The sequence below is a fragment of the Labrus mixtus genome, chromosome 9 (genome assembly GCF_963584025.1).
Source record: "Labrus mixtus chromosome 9, fLabMix1.1, whole genome shotgun sequence".
Lineage (NCBI taxonomy): Eukaryota > Metazoa > Chordata > Actinopteri > Labriformes > Labridae > Labrus > Labrus mixtus.
The window spans coordinates 15,743,868-15,757,807 of NC_083620.1; the positions used below are offsets into that span (position 1 = coordinate 15,743,868).

A 13,940-nucleotide genomic window follows, 5' to 3' on the forward strand; every position below is an offset into this window, starting at 1 on the left:
TGTTTTACTGAAGAAGCACCTTCAAACCGTGTGTCCGTAGGCCTGATGCAGAATTAGCCTACACCTTTCAAATCACAGTTTAAGGACACCAAAACTAAATCATTTTATGTTTAAGAAGATGAATTAAGATGTGTTTTCTTTCAACACCCTGTGTGTTAAGTGTGTGTTGTCCTTCGCACTCCCACGCGCTCTCTCTGTATTGATCCTCCTTACGTACCACGCGCAGCTGCAAGAGGCCAGTCCGTCCAATCAGCTGACTCCGTCGTGTTCTCGCGCGTTCTGCTCTCGCTGTACCTTGTTGTCATCATTTAGCAGCTCAGCCGTCCACAGCAGCCTGATGTCTCAGTCGGTGGGCGAGGAGGAGGGAAGGGGCTGCTGCTGAAAAACGGGCTGCGCATTTCTCCCGCGGGCTTTTTATATCGACCGACTTGACAACATCCTCCTCCCGACGATGCTCGACGCAGATGTTGCAGCACGGAGCGGGTCTGCCGGAGGAGCGCGGTGCTTTGCGTCGCCCTGCATGTGCATTTTAACGCAGTTATCCATCCTCGTCGTCATCTAATCAAACGGCGTCACATGCAGCTGAAAAGCTCTTTAACGGATCAGATCAAATGTCTCTGGGTGAATGCAGCAGCCCACAGGATTTGGTACAACACCGGAGGCCAGCATGCCTGGATCACAGGACGTTTCTATAACGAATACGAAACAAAGTTATTAGATTTTGTCTCTTAACATAAATTCAAAGGTAAGCAGAGACATCATCTGAATGGACTTAAAATCAAAAGGAAAATACAAAACTATTGAGCTAGCTGCAGCCTGATGCTGGTTGGGTGTTCACGGTTTCTCTCTTGATTTCTCTGATCATCAACACCGTATTTATAGCTCCCACATAACCTCAATACATCACTTGCACTTCCTTTCTTTCTATGTGGCTGAAGAATATAGTATAGTTTGAGAAAGTAACATTGAGTAGCTGTACATGAAGCTTCTGCAGTAGCCTATACTTTGAAGTTGAAGAAAATGCAGATGCTGACGGACTAAACAGAAATCCTCTCATTCCCTTCCCTCTCTGTCCCTGCAGACTCAGCCATGGGAGACGAGAGCAGCCTGTCCCGGCAGGTAGAGAGTGTGGAGAGGAGCGTGGTCTTCTTAAGACAGGAGCACCTCACTTTACTCCACGGCCTCCACCTGGAGATCCTCTCCCTGCAGAAACGATGCTCAGGTGAGGCACACACTGCTGCTGTTCTTACAATATGTGTGTGTTTTGGGGAGCAAAGAAACCTTAATGTGACCACTAAATATCTACATGGGGAAATGCACTTTATTGACTAAATGAACTGTAAAGATTGATACCAGCAAGAGCTCCAGAGCACTGCCTGTTTTCTTAATAATACCTACTTCGGACATGCCACAGTCCAAATGTAAAATATATGGAATTGGATTTGGTCACATTCTGTGATGTTTTGCATCACTGTTTAACATTTTCAAGTAAAGTTTTCATGATCCTCTCCTATACTTGCTGTTGGACAGTATTTGTTTTTGAGGAGAATAACTGCAGGGTGTTGTGACCCCGTGTTTATTCAACATTTGAAGTTCAGCTTTTGACATTTTGAATGGCAAGAAGGCCTCATTGTTCTGTCTGTGTGTGTGTGTGTGTGTGTGTGTGTGTGTGTGTGTGTGTGTGTGTGTGTGTGTGTGTGTGTGTGTGTGTGTGTGTGTGTGTGTGTGTGTGTGTGTGTGTGTGTGTGTGTGTGTGTGTGTGTGTGTGTGTGTGTGTGTGTGTGTGTGTGTGTGTGTGTGTGTGTGTGTGTGTGTGTGTGTGTGTGTGTGTGTGTGTGTGTGTGTGTGTGTGTGTGTGTGCACCACCAAACCATGCCACAATGACTACATGGTGATGTCATGCTACAATTCCTGTAGATTGCATCATTTCCTGGTTCGAGCCTAATGGATATGATTGCATTTAATCAAGTCAGCAAGTCCATGTGAACGTGCACCCCTTATGAGAGGAGGAACCCCTTATACCACTAAATAAAATGACAGTCATGAAAGTACAATGAGTATACAAACATGCATACAAAACACACTGTAGTCACACACATTTAAAAAAAAAAATGAAACGCACACACTGTATTTTCTTTAAAAGATCCATACACACATATCCATCATGGTTAATCCATAAATCCTTTGGCTTTAGTAATCCATATAAGCAGGATTTAAGATAACAAATACAGGAGGGAATAGAAGGGGGGAAGGGGATTGTCTGGTGTGTTGGGTGGGGGCTGGGGCTGAGAGAGATGGGGTGAGTTGGCTCAGAGCCAATGTGACCAGCTGTGTAGAAAAAAACCACCTCCATTACTTAAAGCTCTGCTGCTCTGGTCAATAAAGCATATGCATGGTGGTTACATGTGTGTGTGTGTGTGTTAAGGTTGACCAATTAATCACCTTTCAATATCAATTACCATTTTGGCTTCCCATGATCATGAAAACAAGATAATCAGGATTAAGCGATTAATGTGCCACATGCCTAATCGCGCTTGTTTAGTCCAAAAGGTTTTGACACGTGTGGTAAATGTTTCAAAAATGTTTCTTGTTATATTTTGGCCACAAGAGTAAATCACAGCTGCCTTTAAAAAAAAACATAGAGCAGAGTTAATGTGATCTACTGGTTCAGTTCAGGCCTTTCTTGTCCCTGGATGGGAAATTTGATTGGTTGTAGCTAGGAACCGCGCAGAAGTGCTCTGAATACAGCTCTCTGTTTGGCTCGTAATAGAGACCTGGAAAGACAGCATAACAATAGATGGGATGGTAAGGACAAATGCTACAAACAATCAACACAGTTTTTAAAGTTTCGGCACATTAAACCTTTGATATGTTCGGTGCTCTTACTCAAGTCCTGTCTGGGGTTCTAGCAAAGAAAACTATTTGTATGCATGTAGTTTGTTTTGGTGATCAAATATTTAGTGGTTTCTTTTTCAACATGGGGAGACAGCAATACAATTCCTTGCGTTCCACTAAACAAAACAAGGCACACATTGGGATACAGCAGTACCTGCCTCCCAAACACCCCCATCCCCCCACCCATTCACCCCATCCTGTCAGTGTACACCAGACAAAGATATGGAGAAGGCAAGGACCGAAGTACCTACAAAGATGGACAGCCATTACCCCACCACGCATGTAGATTTCAAATAGAAGAGGGCCACGGATGGAGCATTGGGGGACTCAAATATATAAAGACCTAAATCTACCTAAAGTAGCCCCTTTGAGCGAAATAGGGTTTGTCCTAACAGTGACGGAAATTCAAACTCAAACATGACACTACATTAAAAAACATATTTAAAAACACAACACAAAGTACAGTCATTGAAAGAGGACTGTTAAAAACAGCTGCTCAAATGTGTCTTATTTTCTTTTGTTCAGGGCTGTTTTTGCAGAGGAAATGAAGGATTTTTTTTGGCAGTGACTGGAAGGAGGGGGTGAAAGGGGGGTGAGAGGTGGACCTCTGTGATCAGGGTGTAGCTCTCCTGATCACAGAGCGGTCACACAGTTCAGAGAGGGTAGGTTGGGATGAACCGATTGTTTGGGGGGTTTTTTTGGGCCCTGATTAACTATGCGAGAGAGTTTTGTTTTTGGTAGTGAGGGAGTTGTACCAGGATGAGATATTATAGTATGGTTTAGTCAGTCCAGTTATATGCTGAACTTTATGCTGAACTTTGTTGAACAGTTTCAGATTTACAATCCTCCCTCCTGAGTTTTTGCAGCTGATAGGATAAGTTGTATCATGCTAATTTTATAACCTCTTTCAATATGCCAGTGAACTCCAGGTGGTTAAGATTAGCGGAGAGAGAGAGAGAGAGAGGAAGGTGACCTGGATCATTTATGGGAGAGTGAAGAAGGTGAATCCTTCGAGCTGGTGGTTTGTATCATAGTTGGAGTATCTATCCCCTGGTTGGGGGCTGAGATGGTTCTCTTTAAAGGTTTCTGCCGTGTTCCGTTCAGTCTCTTCATTATGTTATGAGCCTTCTTCTTTCCTGCAGAGGGAACAGCTTGTTGACACAAGAAATGTGATGGGAGGAGGGTTACTGTTTGCCTGACTTGTAAAGATGAAGACCGATTGTAGTTTGAGAGCCAGTCTTTAGCTGTCGTCCTTCGCTGCTGTGTGTGCAGAGGTCTTCCAGGTCGTCTGACAAAGATCCAGGGCCGGCAGGAGCAGCGCCACTCTGTTCTCAAGTTGTTTACCTGGTGGTTAATGACGTTCTTTTTTTAGCTTTCACACCTGTGCACGTCTTTCTCCTCCTAAACTACGGGTTGAAGAAGGATTGCGGTTGGATTGTTGTGCAGTAGATCTCAAGATGCTGGTCTCTATCACCGTTTCATCCACCTCACAGAAAAAAGTAACAATCCTAGTAATATGACTCTGTTGCTTCTTGTTGGGTTTTTTATTATCTTTACGTTAGCATGTTTCTTGTTGCCACCGGTTTTGATCTAAAAGTCAAGTTGTGACATTCTCATGGATTCCATTTTCCTTTATAATTTGTCCTCGGTGGGTCAATTACGTTGCAAGTTCTGTAACTTTCTCTGGATATTTGTTGAGGTTGTTCATGGAGAATGGGGGCAACTTACTGCCAATGTGCTGCAGCCAAAGTCCCAAGCTTTCCATTTACTGTTGGCCAAGCAAAAGGCTCTTGTTGTTGGTAGGCCAAGCGAGCATAGCATGCTATTGAAAAAGTAATTAAAGGCATTTCATATGCGAAAGACCCAGTGATTTATGAGTGTCCAGGAGCCACTAAGCATAATCTTATAGTAGAAAAAACAAGAACATCAGCAAAAAGATAAACAGAAATGTAAGCACTGAGCAGCACAGAGAACAAAACAACATCCAATCTTATGCACTAGAGGAAAGTAGTCTCACATTGCTGTTTAGGATTCTCCAGATCTCACGGCTGTTTTCATAGAAGTTCACAGAAACTGAGGCGATGATAGGGAGTCTGGAGTGTTGCCGTGAGGCTCCGTGCTGATAGGCTCATGCGGTTTGCAGGTGTGATGGGTGTTTGCTGCCAGCACACTAATGTGCATCCTGAAAGGGTACTGCAAGGTTGAGCTGACAATGTTTCTGTGTATATTAGCTCTCCTCTCTTTGTATGGCTGACCTCTGTCATTGTTCTGAGCTCTTTGTGTTTCCTCATCAGCGTAAAGGCTGTAACACATTCTGTCTCATTGTAACCACCAGATAAATCAAATTTAGTTTATGAAATGGGGGCTTTTTCTCTGATATGATGACTGTATTGTTTTGTTTTTTAAAATCAGTTAAGTGTATGGATATATGTCCTTTTGAGATAGATTTTCCTCGACTAAGGTTACGCATTGAAAGGAAAAGCCTTGAATGCTCAGAGAAGCAGTCGGAGATAAGATTGACCTACAACGCATTTCTTATTCTGGATGCTGCTGAGTGCCTCATTTTCATTGTTTCACTTTAGTTTTAAGAAATAGTGTCTCCAGCTGACGTCCTGCAGTTAAATTAACTTCATTCAGGCTCTTGGAAGTTGTTAACGAGGCTAATTATTACAAAATGGGAGCTCCCCAAAGTCTCTGAACAGTCTGCTGAATACTAGGTACAAGCAATCAGCGGGTCATTGTTTTTAACTGCCCCTCAAACGGCTTCTTTTCTTTCTTACTATCTATCTCCCTCCCATTTTAATCTAGTCTGTCTCCCTTCATGTCAGCTGCATGGGCGGCTGTTTTACGCTGACTGCAGAGAGAAGGAGGAAAGGGTGTGACAGGGAGAGCACGAGGAGAAGGAAAGCTGGGGATAAGACATCTGCTGTTTTACATAGACTTTTATCATTACAAAATACAAGATCACTAATATTATTTCAACCTGCTTTGTGCTCTTATCAACAATACCTTCTATTATGATTGAACAAACCCATGAGAAATGGAAACGAAACAAATATATTCCTTCATCATATAAAAATGACCCTGGCCACACACACACATATGCATACTCACATTCCAGTGTTTGACTTTGCTGAGAGTGGAGACTCATGACAGTCTGACCCTCTACAACCCTGTCAGAAACTATAAGATGAAAGATTTTTGATCCGGCACAATTCAGCACTGCCAAAAACGGATCATTCACCAGTTGGATAAATTATTTTCTCATAACCATTTGTTCACTGACATCTGGTATCAGTGTGCCAGATTCAATGTCATGTGATATTTGGATAATCCTAATCATAGAGAAACATTGGTTTAGCTCTGTTACTGCTCTAAGCCTGAAAAAAAAAATGAAACAGTGCAGAGAGTCTGATGTCAGCACAATGCCAAATAAACACAACACTGGGGCGCCGGATATATGTCGCGTGCCCCATGCATGGAGGCTACAATCCTCATCACAGCGTCTGTGGGTTCACATCCGACCTCGGCCCTTTGCTGCATGTCACCCCCCACTCTCCCCTCATAATGTTTCCTGTCTCTCATCAGCTGTCCTATCCAATAAAGACAAAAATGCCCCCAAAATATATTTGAAAAGCAACACACAACACTAAGTCAGACTAACAGTATAAGAAATTGAAAATGTGTGTTGACAAGTTCTCCATGAAATATTTTTTTTATCACATCAACGATACCATCAATTTGTGGAATGCTTAAGTGCAAACCTGTAAAAAAAAAAAAAAAAAAAAAAAAATTGGCTGTGAACGTGTTAGATAATCAGCCACAAACGCAGTGTAAAAGGGGTTTTAGCTACATCAGGTGTTTTAAAGAATGAGGTTCTGCTTAACTTGCAACAAGTATTTGTAAGTGTCCTTATGTTTGGTTCGCATTTCGTCTTAAAACAAATTGCACAGGGGGAAGTTTTTGTGTAAGTGAATATTGATTTCAGTAAGGAATGCTAATAATGCTAGTATGTCTTAATGAGGTTACAGTGCTGTTGTGTTTTTTTCCCCTCCAGAGTGTGACAAATGATATAGCAGGACATCACTGGCCGAGTCTCTGACTGGCAGTCTTTGATGTAAAGTTTCAGATTTAGCCTCATATATTATGTATGCGCTCACTGAAAAATGTGCTGGAAAACTGCATCGAGCATCTGTTATGTTAACCAGCCGCAGCAGCAGCAGCAGCAGCAGCAGCAGCAGCAGCAAACACAAAATGTCAGCACACAGCTTTAATAAGACGTTTCAGCACCATTGAGCGTCTATATTTAAGCTCTAATAAGATGACGCCACATGTTGTCTCTCTCTACATATGTCTCTGTAACTGATCGTTCCTGTGTCTTTGTCTTTGTCTTTCTCTTGGGTTTTTCAGAGTTGACAAGTGAGCTGAAGGTGAAGCCTCCAGGCAGAAGCCAAATAGGTATGTGAGAAAAAAAAAATCCCCATCAGTGCTCATATCCTCCTCTATATACTTATTTATCTTCCTCACCCATCTCAATTATAAATCTACTCTCTAGCTCGGCCTGGCTCTGTTTGTTCTTCTGCATTTTAGATTTCTTTCTTTGCTTTAGAGACGCAAAGACAGATGCCTGTTGGCTTGTTTTGTTAAGCCTCAAACTCTCAATCCACCATCACTCTCTCCTGCATCCCTCTCTTCCTCCCTGCTGTCCTCACACCCTGCCATCCCCCAGGGGAAAGATCCCTGTCAGCCACCCTCCTCCCTCTTCTCACCCATCTCTTCCTCTCTCTCCTCATTTCCCTATCCACAATGACAAGCAAGATACAAGCCAGATTATGGGTGCAAACTGCATCTGTGTTTCTCTGCATGTATATATTTGCTTTTTTAAATAGTTGTGTGAGACAGCGTGCCTTTATCATGTTTGGTTCGTAGCTGACATAAGCAGGACTGTTGGTCCGTGTCTGAATGCGAGGATGCAGAGACAGGCACCATTTTGTCACAGCGAATCAAAGACAGACCAGAGAAGGAGAAGTCAAAAGGCTGCATGAATGTGTGGCGGATTCAAGCTGGGTTGCATTACTCAGCCATTAGACCCTAATCTCCCCTTTTTCCAGGACAGGTTATCCCTCCCTCTGATCCATCAATACAGCCACAGCCCTCTGATCCCCCCCCCCCCCCCCCCCCCCCCCCACATCCACCCACCCTGACAATGTGATCTATCCTCTTTTTCTTTCCCTGCTCTCGTTTTCCCCTGGTTGTCCCAGAGGGGGTGTCCACTTACATACTTTGCTGAGAACAAGAGAGAGGTGGAGCCCGGAAAAAGTAGAGAGGAAGAGGTGGAAGGAGGGAGGTAATGAGAGGTAGCGAGGAAAACTGTTAAGGGATGTGATGTGGTCATCTGCAGACATAGAGGCGGGGAGAGAGGAGGGTATGGGTGGATATAGAGATCAGGTGGTGTTGTCTATAGTTAGCAAATGAGATAGATCTGGGCGTGGTGGCGAGCTACAGAAATATTGAGACTGTTCAGTCCTCTGATTATCCATCCTGGAAAGAGAAAAAGGATGATGACATAAAAGATTTTAAAGCGGTAAAATGTGGCTGATTTAACCTTAAACTCAAAGCTTTTATCAATGCATTAAGCACCTTCATTTAAGCCTAACATGGATTCAGAGCTTTAAAGTTTTACCTCCAGGACTCACCAAATCTCCCTCCACCCTTGGGATTCTCCTGCCCAGCTAACCTGACCTATTTCTGCCGGCTGAGGCGTTACTGCCCGCCCTCAGTGGATGTAATCTCCTTCTCCTCTGGCATCTGCATCTCAGCCAGCCCTGAGGTTGCTGCACTGACTTTTTCATCCTCGCCTCCCTCTCTCCGCTGGGGAATATTACGGGAATGAAAGCTTGTCTGCAGAAGCAGGAACAAAGGAACAATAAGCAGTAGACTGTGTTGAACCTGATATTAGCAGAGAGGTTAAGGTTCATGCAGAGGGGAAGTAGGGGTGTTTTATCTACCAAACTTAAAGCACTATGATATGATGTATTACAGAATTTAACCAATGCACTTTGTCCTGAGAAATTATATCAGATTGCAAGGGCTAGCTTCATGTTATAGCCTGCTATATGTAGCGAAGCAAGGCATTGACATCTCTAATATGAAGCAGAAAAAAGGAGCATGTCTTCAGATTGGAAAGCTGGAACCAGAAATTCTTTGTTGGATTGTCCTGATAAATGACACAATCGATTCAGTCATTTTTATATAAATTAGGTATCAGGAATAAAAAGCTCACTTCTTGTTGTTAATATTTAATGTACATTGAACATCTTTGTACTTGTGAGGGGCAGCCAGACAGCACCAATCAAGCTCAAGCATTACATTTGTCTCTGGGAAATTGGGATAGGAATTCTTTTTTTGGGGATTAACTAGGAAGTAGAAATAAGGTAATGCACAATATGTGTTCTTATGTGTGAATGTGATTCAATTATTTTGTGTTAAGTTTCTTGTGTATATGTGCCAGGCAGTGTATGTAAGGAACATTGTACAGTCAAATGTACATATAAACTGGAGTTTAAACCCTACAGGTATGGTCATTTATCAGTAGCACATTCCCCTTATTTCTGCTCTTTCTCTTTGTCAGAGTTACAGGAGGAAGAGGAGCTCCTGGATGTCCAATGTCGGCATGTGGAAAACCGTCTAGCCGAGCGGGAATGCACCTTAGGAGAGCTTCGTACGGAGCTGAGTCATAAAGGGGTTTTGGTGGGAGCCCTCAGAGCAAATCTCAAGGAAAAGGAGCGCCATTTCCTGGAGGAGCTTAAACGCCGTAGCCACTGCTCAACCATCCTCAACACAGAGCTGCAGAAACAAACAGAGGCAGCAGCGTATCTCTCCTTCCAGCTGCATGCTGCCAGGCAGAAACTACACCACCAGCGGATGCAGCAGAGGCAGGGACTCCTCAGCAGAGCCAACAGCCAGGGGGCCCAGTATGGTGCCGAGCAGAACTCCTTTTCATCCCCGCTGATGCCGTCAGGAGCCTCCCCTTCGTCTCCTGTGGTCAAACCCAAACGTAGGAGTGCAAGGGCATCTTCGAGGGTGGAGCGTGCTCGCGAGTGTGTCCCCATTGAGAAAGTGATGGGCCCCGCAGAGCCCACAGCCATGCCCGACCCTGCACTTTTCCTCCACCCTCGAAGGCACAGGGCTCGCTCCCGGCACACTGTGGCACAGAGACAACCTCCACTGGGCCTGGAGAGGGAGGATGAGGAGGAAGGAGGAGGGGAGGGGCCAGTAGAGCCCCAGGAAGAAACCGTCAGACTGGTTTGTTCAGCTGCAGCGCCCCCTGCTGCTGAAACAAAGGCAGATTAGCAACAACTGTGACCTGGGCCTCTGACTCCAGCTTGATTACTGATTATCCTCTGTCGGACTGTTTCTGCTGTTTACTGTTCTCCTGCACCTTGACTGAACTGAGACTGGTTTTAGCTTTTAAATTATATTACACTTATAGTGGACACTTTTTAAAATGTGGACTTTCATATAACCTTAAATTACTTTGAAACAAAACTCAGTAAATGTCACTTTAAGTCAGTCTTAAATGAAGTTGGATTAACTATCTGTTTACACTGGTGTCACATTCTCAGTATACTGTGGGGCCTTATTTCAAAGCAACCCCTTTCACATGTGTTGGGATGGTGAGCTTGAAAGAAAAGTAGCAGCCATTTTATTTCCAGTCCTGTTGTGTGGCCCACCCAACTGTGACCCTTCAAGGCCGACCGTAAATCAACCATGTGACCAAATGTTTGCGTGTTGGCCCCTGAGGGAGGCACAGCTGCAAATAACTGAAATGGGCGTGCAATTCTTTGTTTGTCCTCCATGTGAAAAAAAATACTCATTTAAATGAAGTGAGTTCCCATTTTGTTCAAACAACATCAGACAGACCAGTTATTATTGTTTGATTTATCATTTATAGGAAAGCACATCCCCACGCACGTTTGTATTATATTTTATAACAACTCTTTATTTGGTTGAAGGTGCACATGACAAAAAGGAATTTTAACTTAGAAATAATTCTGTTGTTTTGTTTAAACCCCGATTGACTGTTTCACGAAACAGAATCAGTTATATCTGCAACAGCTTATCATATATATGATATATGACACCAATAGCAAAAAGCAATACTTCTGGAAACACGATTTGAGGGGAAATTGTATTTGACACTCAACCTCATTATAATCTGTGTACAAGGTATAGATTGCAGGTAAATGTAGCAACAATAGCATCAGCTTGCTAGCCATAAGTTCAAGTTACTTCAGGAAAATTTAAATATTGACTTTAAAGTCTTAATTCTACAACTTTTTTTCGGTATGTTATACTTTATAGAAATACACTCAATCGCATTGTCGTATACATACAAATGACTCTAGAGTGATTGCGATCTAATTTTTCATTAATCAAACATCTGTAAAAGAGGAACAGCTTTTTCTTGAAAGACTTTTATAAACACCAGTATTAACTAGAGGACAGATCAGTTTTGGCGAATGGAAAAAAACCAGAATATTTAACATTTTTCTTCCTACCACAAGATACACTCTGACGCACACATGTGCTGCTATCAATCTGCTTAGGCCACTTTAGGTGATAATAAGTTCTGACTCATTCAACCATGTGTCACTCTCAGGTGAGGTTTGTGTACTAAACAACACGCACAACCAGAAGGCTACTACTACTTCAAGTTTGTGTTTGAAGATGCTGTGATGGGGTTTCTTTTCACCTCAGGAAAAAAAAATGGACAAAAAAACAGAACAAGACTGGAGTTTTTTTTTTTTTGTTTTTTTTTTCCTTTTAACTGAAGCAGGATCTGATCTGTTTGAAAAGATCCTCGAAATAGAGGTGTCAAACATCACACTGGGACAGAGACTGTGTACTGTCAATGACAGGATGGCAGGCTCAGCAGATAGCTGTTGAAGCGTGTGTGTGTGTGTGTGTGTAGTAGGTGTGTGTGTTATGAAAACACAAGCTCATGGTGGCCTCTAGTGTAACAAGGAGCAAATGGCACCTTTGAAAAAAGTGGGTAACACTTTAACAGACTATATATTTTTCAAGGTATACAATGCTTTTATGTTACTGCTGACATGTCTTAGAGCTGATTAGGGTTAATTTTTCCATGAAGTCCTTTTGCAATGAATGCCTTATGACAGAGGAGCTGAGACTCAGATATGACGTTTGGAAACTGAAGAGAGATTTCTTTACCCCAGTGTTGTGTCCTTTTTTGTTTTACTTTTAAAAGACTCACTGGGATTCAAACTGCAGTGTGTGTTAAGTTGTGTCACAGTCTGTCTATACGTGAGCCATGACGTATCTCAGCATCAGTGACTGCAGTCTCTGGAACGAGCCTTCCTGTAAGACTGAATTGAAGTACCACAAGTTGCTGTTGTTATGTTTCAGTAGTATATCTTTAATAAGCAATATATCGGTATATTTAAATATTGTTAGGAGGTAACTTTAAGGTGGTTGAAGAACATCCTAGGTGTTATTTTATGATTGTTTAATTTTGTATTTTATAACTGTTAAGCTCTGTATGTTTTACTTAATATTTTTCTGAATTATTTATTGAGTTGTTTTGTTTTGTTTTGCAAAGTTCTGTTGATTGTCTACTGAATTGTCACCTGATTAATGATGTTGCATTTTATAGGAGTGACATCCTTACATTACAGTAAGCGTTCAGTGACATGCTGCATGTGAAGCAGCATTGAGCTGGTGAGTGTATTATAACTATAATATCAAGTAAGACTGGCGGGATGAAAATGAAACTGAACACTTTTTTTCTTTTTGAGCCAAAAATGCAAATGTGAAAAGTGTTTTCATTCCTCTCTCAGCTGGTAAGCCATTAGCATGACAGTGTGCACTATTATAGGGGAGAGAAGGGGATAAAAGAATAAAGCAGTTTTGAAGAAAACTTTTTTTTTTCCCCACCAGGAATCCTGAGCTTAGACTGTTAGACTTCATGACTTCATTACCGATGGATTTAATCCAAATGACGCGCAAGCTAGTTTAGACTCTTCATTTACCTTTCATAATTCAATCCTGCATACCACATTGACGCCTCATATCATATTCAAGAGTAACTTAAAACGGGTGTTGTGTTACTTGGATAGATAATCAATGCTGTATGCATCTTTGTATGAGACATGTTTGCCTGCTTACGAGCCAAAGAGGCCCGCCACTGAAATTACCATGAAGACAAATAGTGTGGTGTTGTATTGAAGATGTCTTATAATGAAAATGTGTTCTTTAAAAGAGAAAATCTTAACCACTTGATATGTCTTTTCTACTTTTCAGAGCAACCACATAAAATCAAGCATCACTTATAGACCCATTCCCACAGAGAATGTCTTCCATCTTCCTTGACACCAAAATAATAACCCCAATACTCTTAATGATAACAAATATCAGCAGCAGCGTCTGGTCTCTTTCATGAGATCATAAATGTTAATTTTGCATCTTAGAGACATTTCAGTGGTCTGTATGTGGCACCATGAAGCATCTTGTTCGACATGTTGTCTCTAGCAATAATGCTGTGTGGTAGCTGACTTAATGCTCTGGGTTGTCGTACACTTTGATGAGCAAAAGCTATTGACTTATTACCGCATATACTGTGTAAGCTTCCTATAGTGATCTACTGTACACATAATTGGAATAAAATGAAGGATTGTCTTAAGTCTGCTGCCTGCTTGTTGTTATTGCTTGAAGGTTTAAAAGTCAAATGGACTTGAGCTTGTATACCGCTTTTCTAGTCTTCTGACCATTTAAAGCGCTTCTACACCGCAGGTCACACCTACACATCCACACACTGACGGCAAAGGTTTCTATGTAAAGTGTCCATCAGAAGTAAGTAACTAATCCCATTCATCGGCGACTAAGAAGCAGAGGGGAGCAACTTGGGGTCAAGTGTCTGGCCCAAGGACACATCAGGAGGCTGCAGGAGCTGAATGTTAAAGTGGTTAATTGAGGAATCTGATGTTCATGTGGATAAATGTGATAAATCACATGGCTCTGGCAGC

At 42.3% G+C, this 13,940-nt stretch overlaps 1 protein-coding gene across 1 annotated transcript; it reads left to right on the top strand.

Moving 5' to 3' along the window:
- Window positions 1-308: 308 nt before the first annotated feature.
- On the top strand, window positions 309-13,597 carry ccdc92ba (coiled-coil domain containing 92Ba). The gene is made up of 4 exons (XM_061046464.1): window positions 309-745; window positions 1,082-1,222; window positions 7,306-7,353; window positions 9,527-13,597. The coding sequence occupies exons 2-4, from the start codon at window positions 1,090-1,092 to the stop codon at window positions 10,246-10,248; spliced, it is 903 nt and encodes a 300-aa protein (XP_060902447.1). The 5' UTR covers window positions 309-745; window positions 1,082-1,089; the 3' UTR covers window positions 10,249-13,597.
- The last annotated feature ends 343 nt before the right edge of the window (window positions 13,598-13,940 follow it).

Coding starts and splice junctions, on each gene's coding strand:
- ccdc92ba (XM_061046464.1), top strand. CDS start 1,090: ATGGGAGACGAGAGCAGCCTGTCCCGGCAGGTAGAGAGTGTGGAGAGG. Junction 1,223..7,305: donor CCTGCAGAAACGATGCTCAG/GTGAGGCACACA, acceptor TGGGTTTTTCAG/AGTTGACAAGTGAGCTGAAG. Junction 7,354..9,526: donor TCCAGGCAGAAGCCAAATAG/GTATGTGAGAAA, acceptor TCTCTTTGTCAG/AGTTACAGGAGGAAGAGGAG.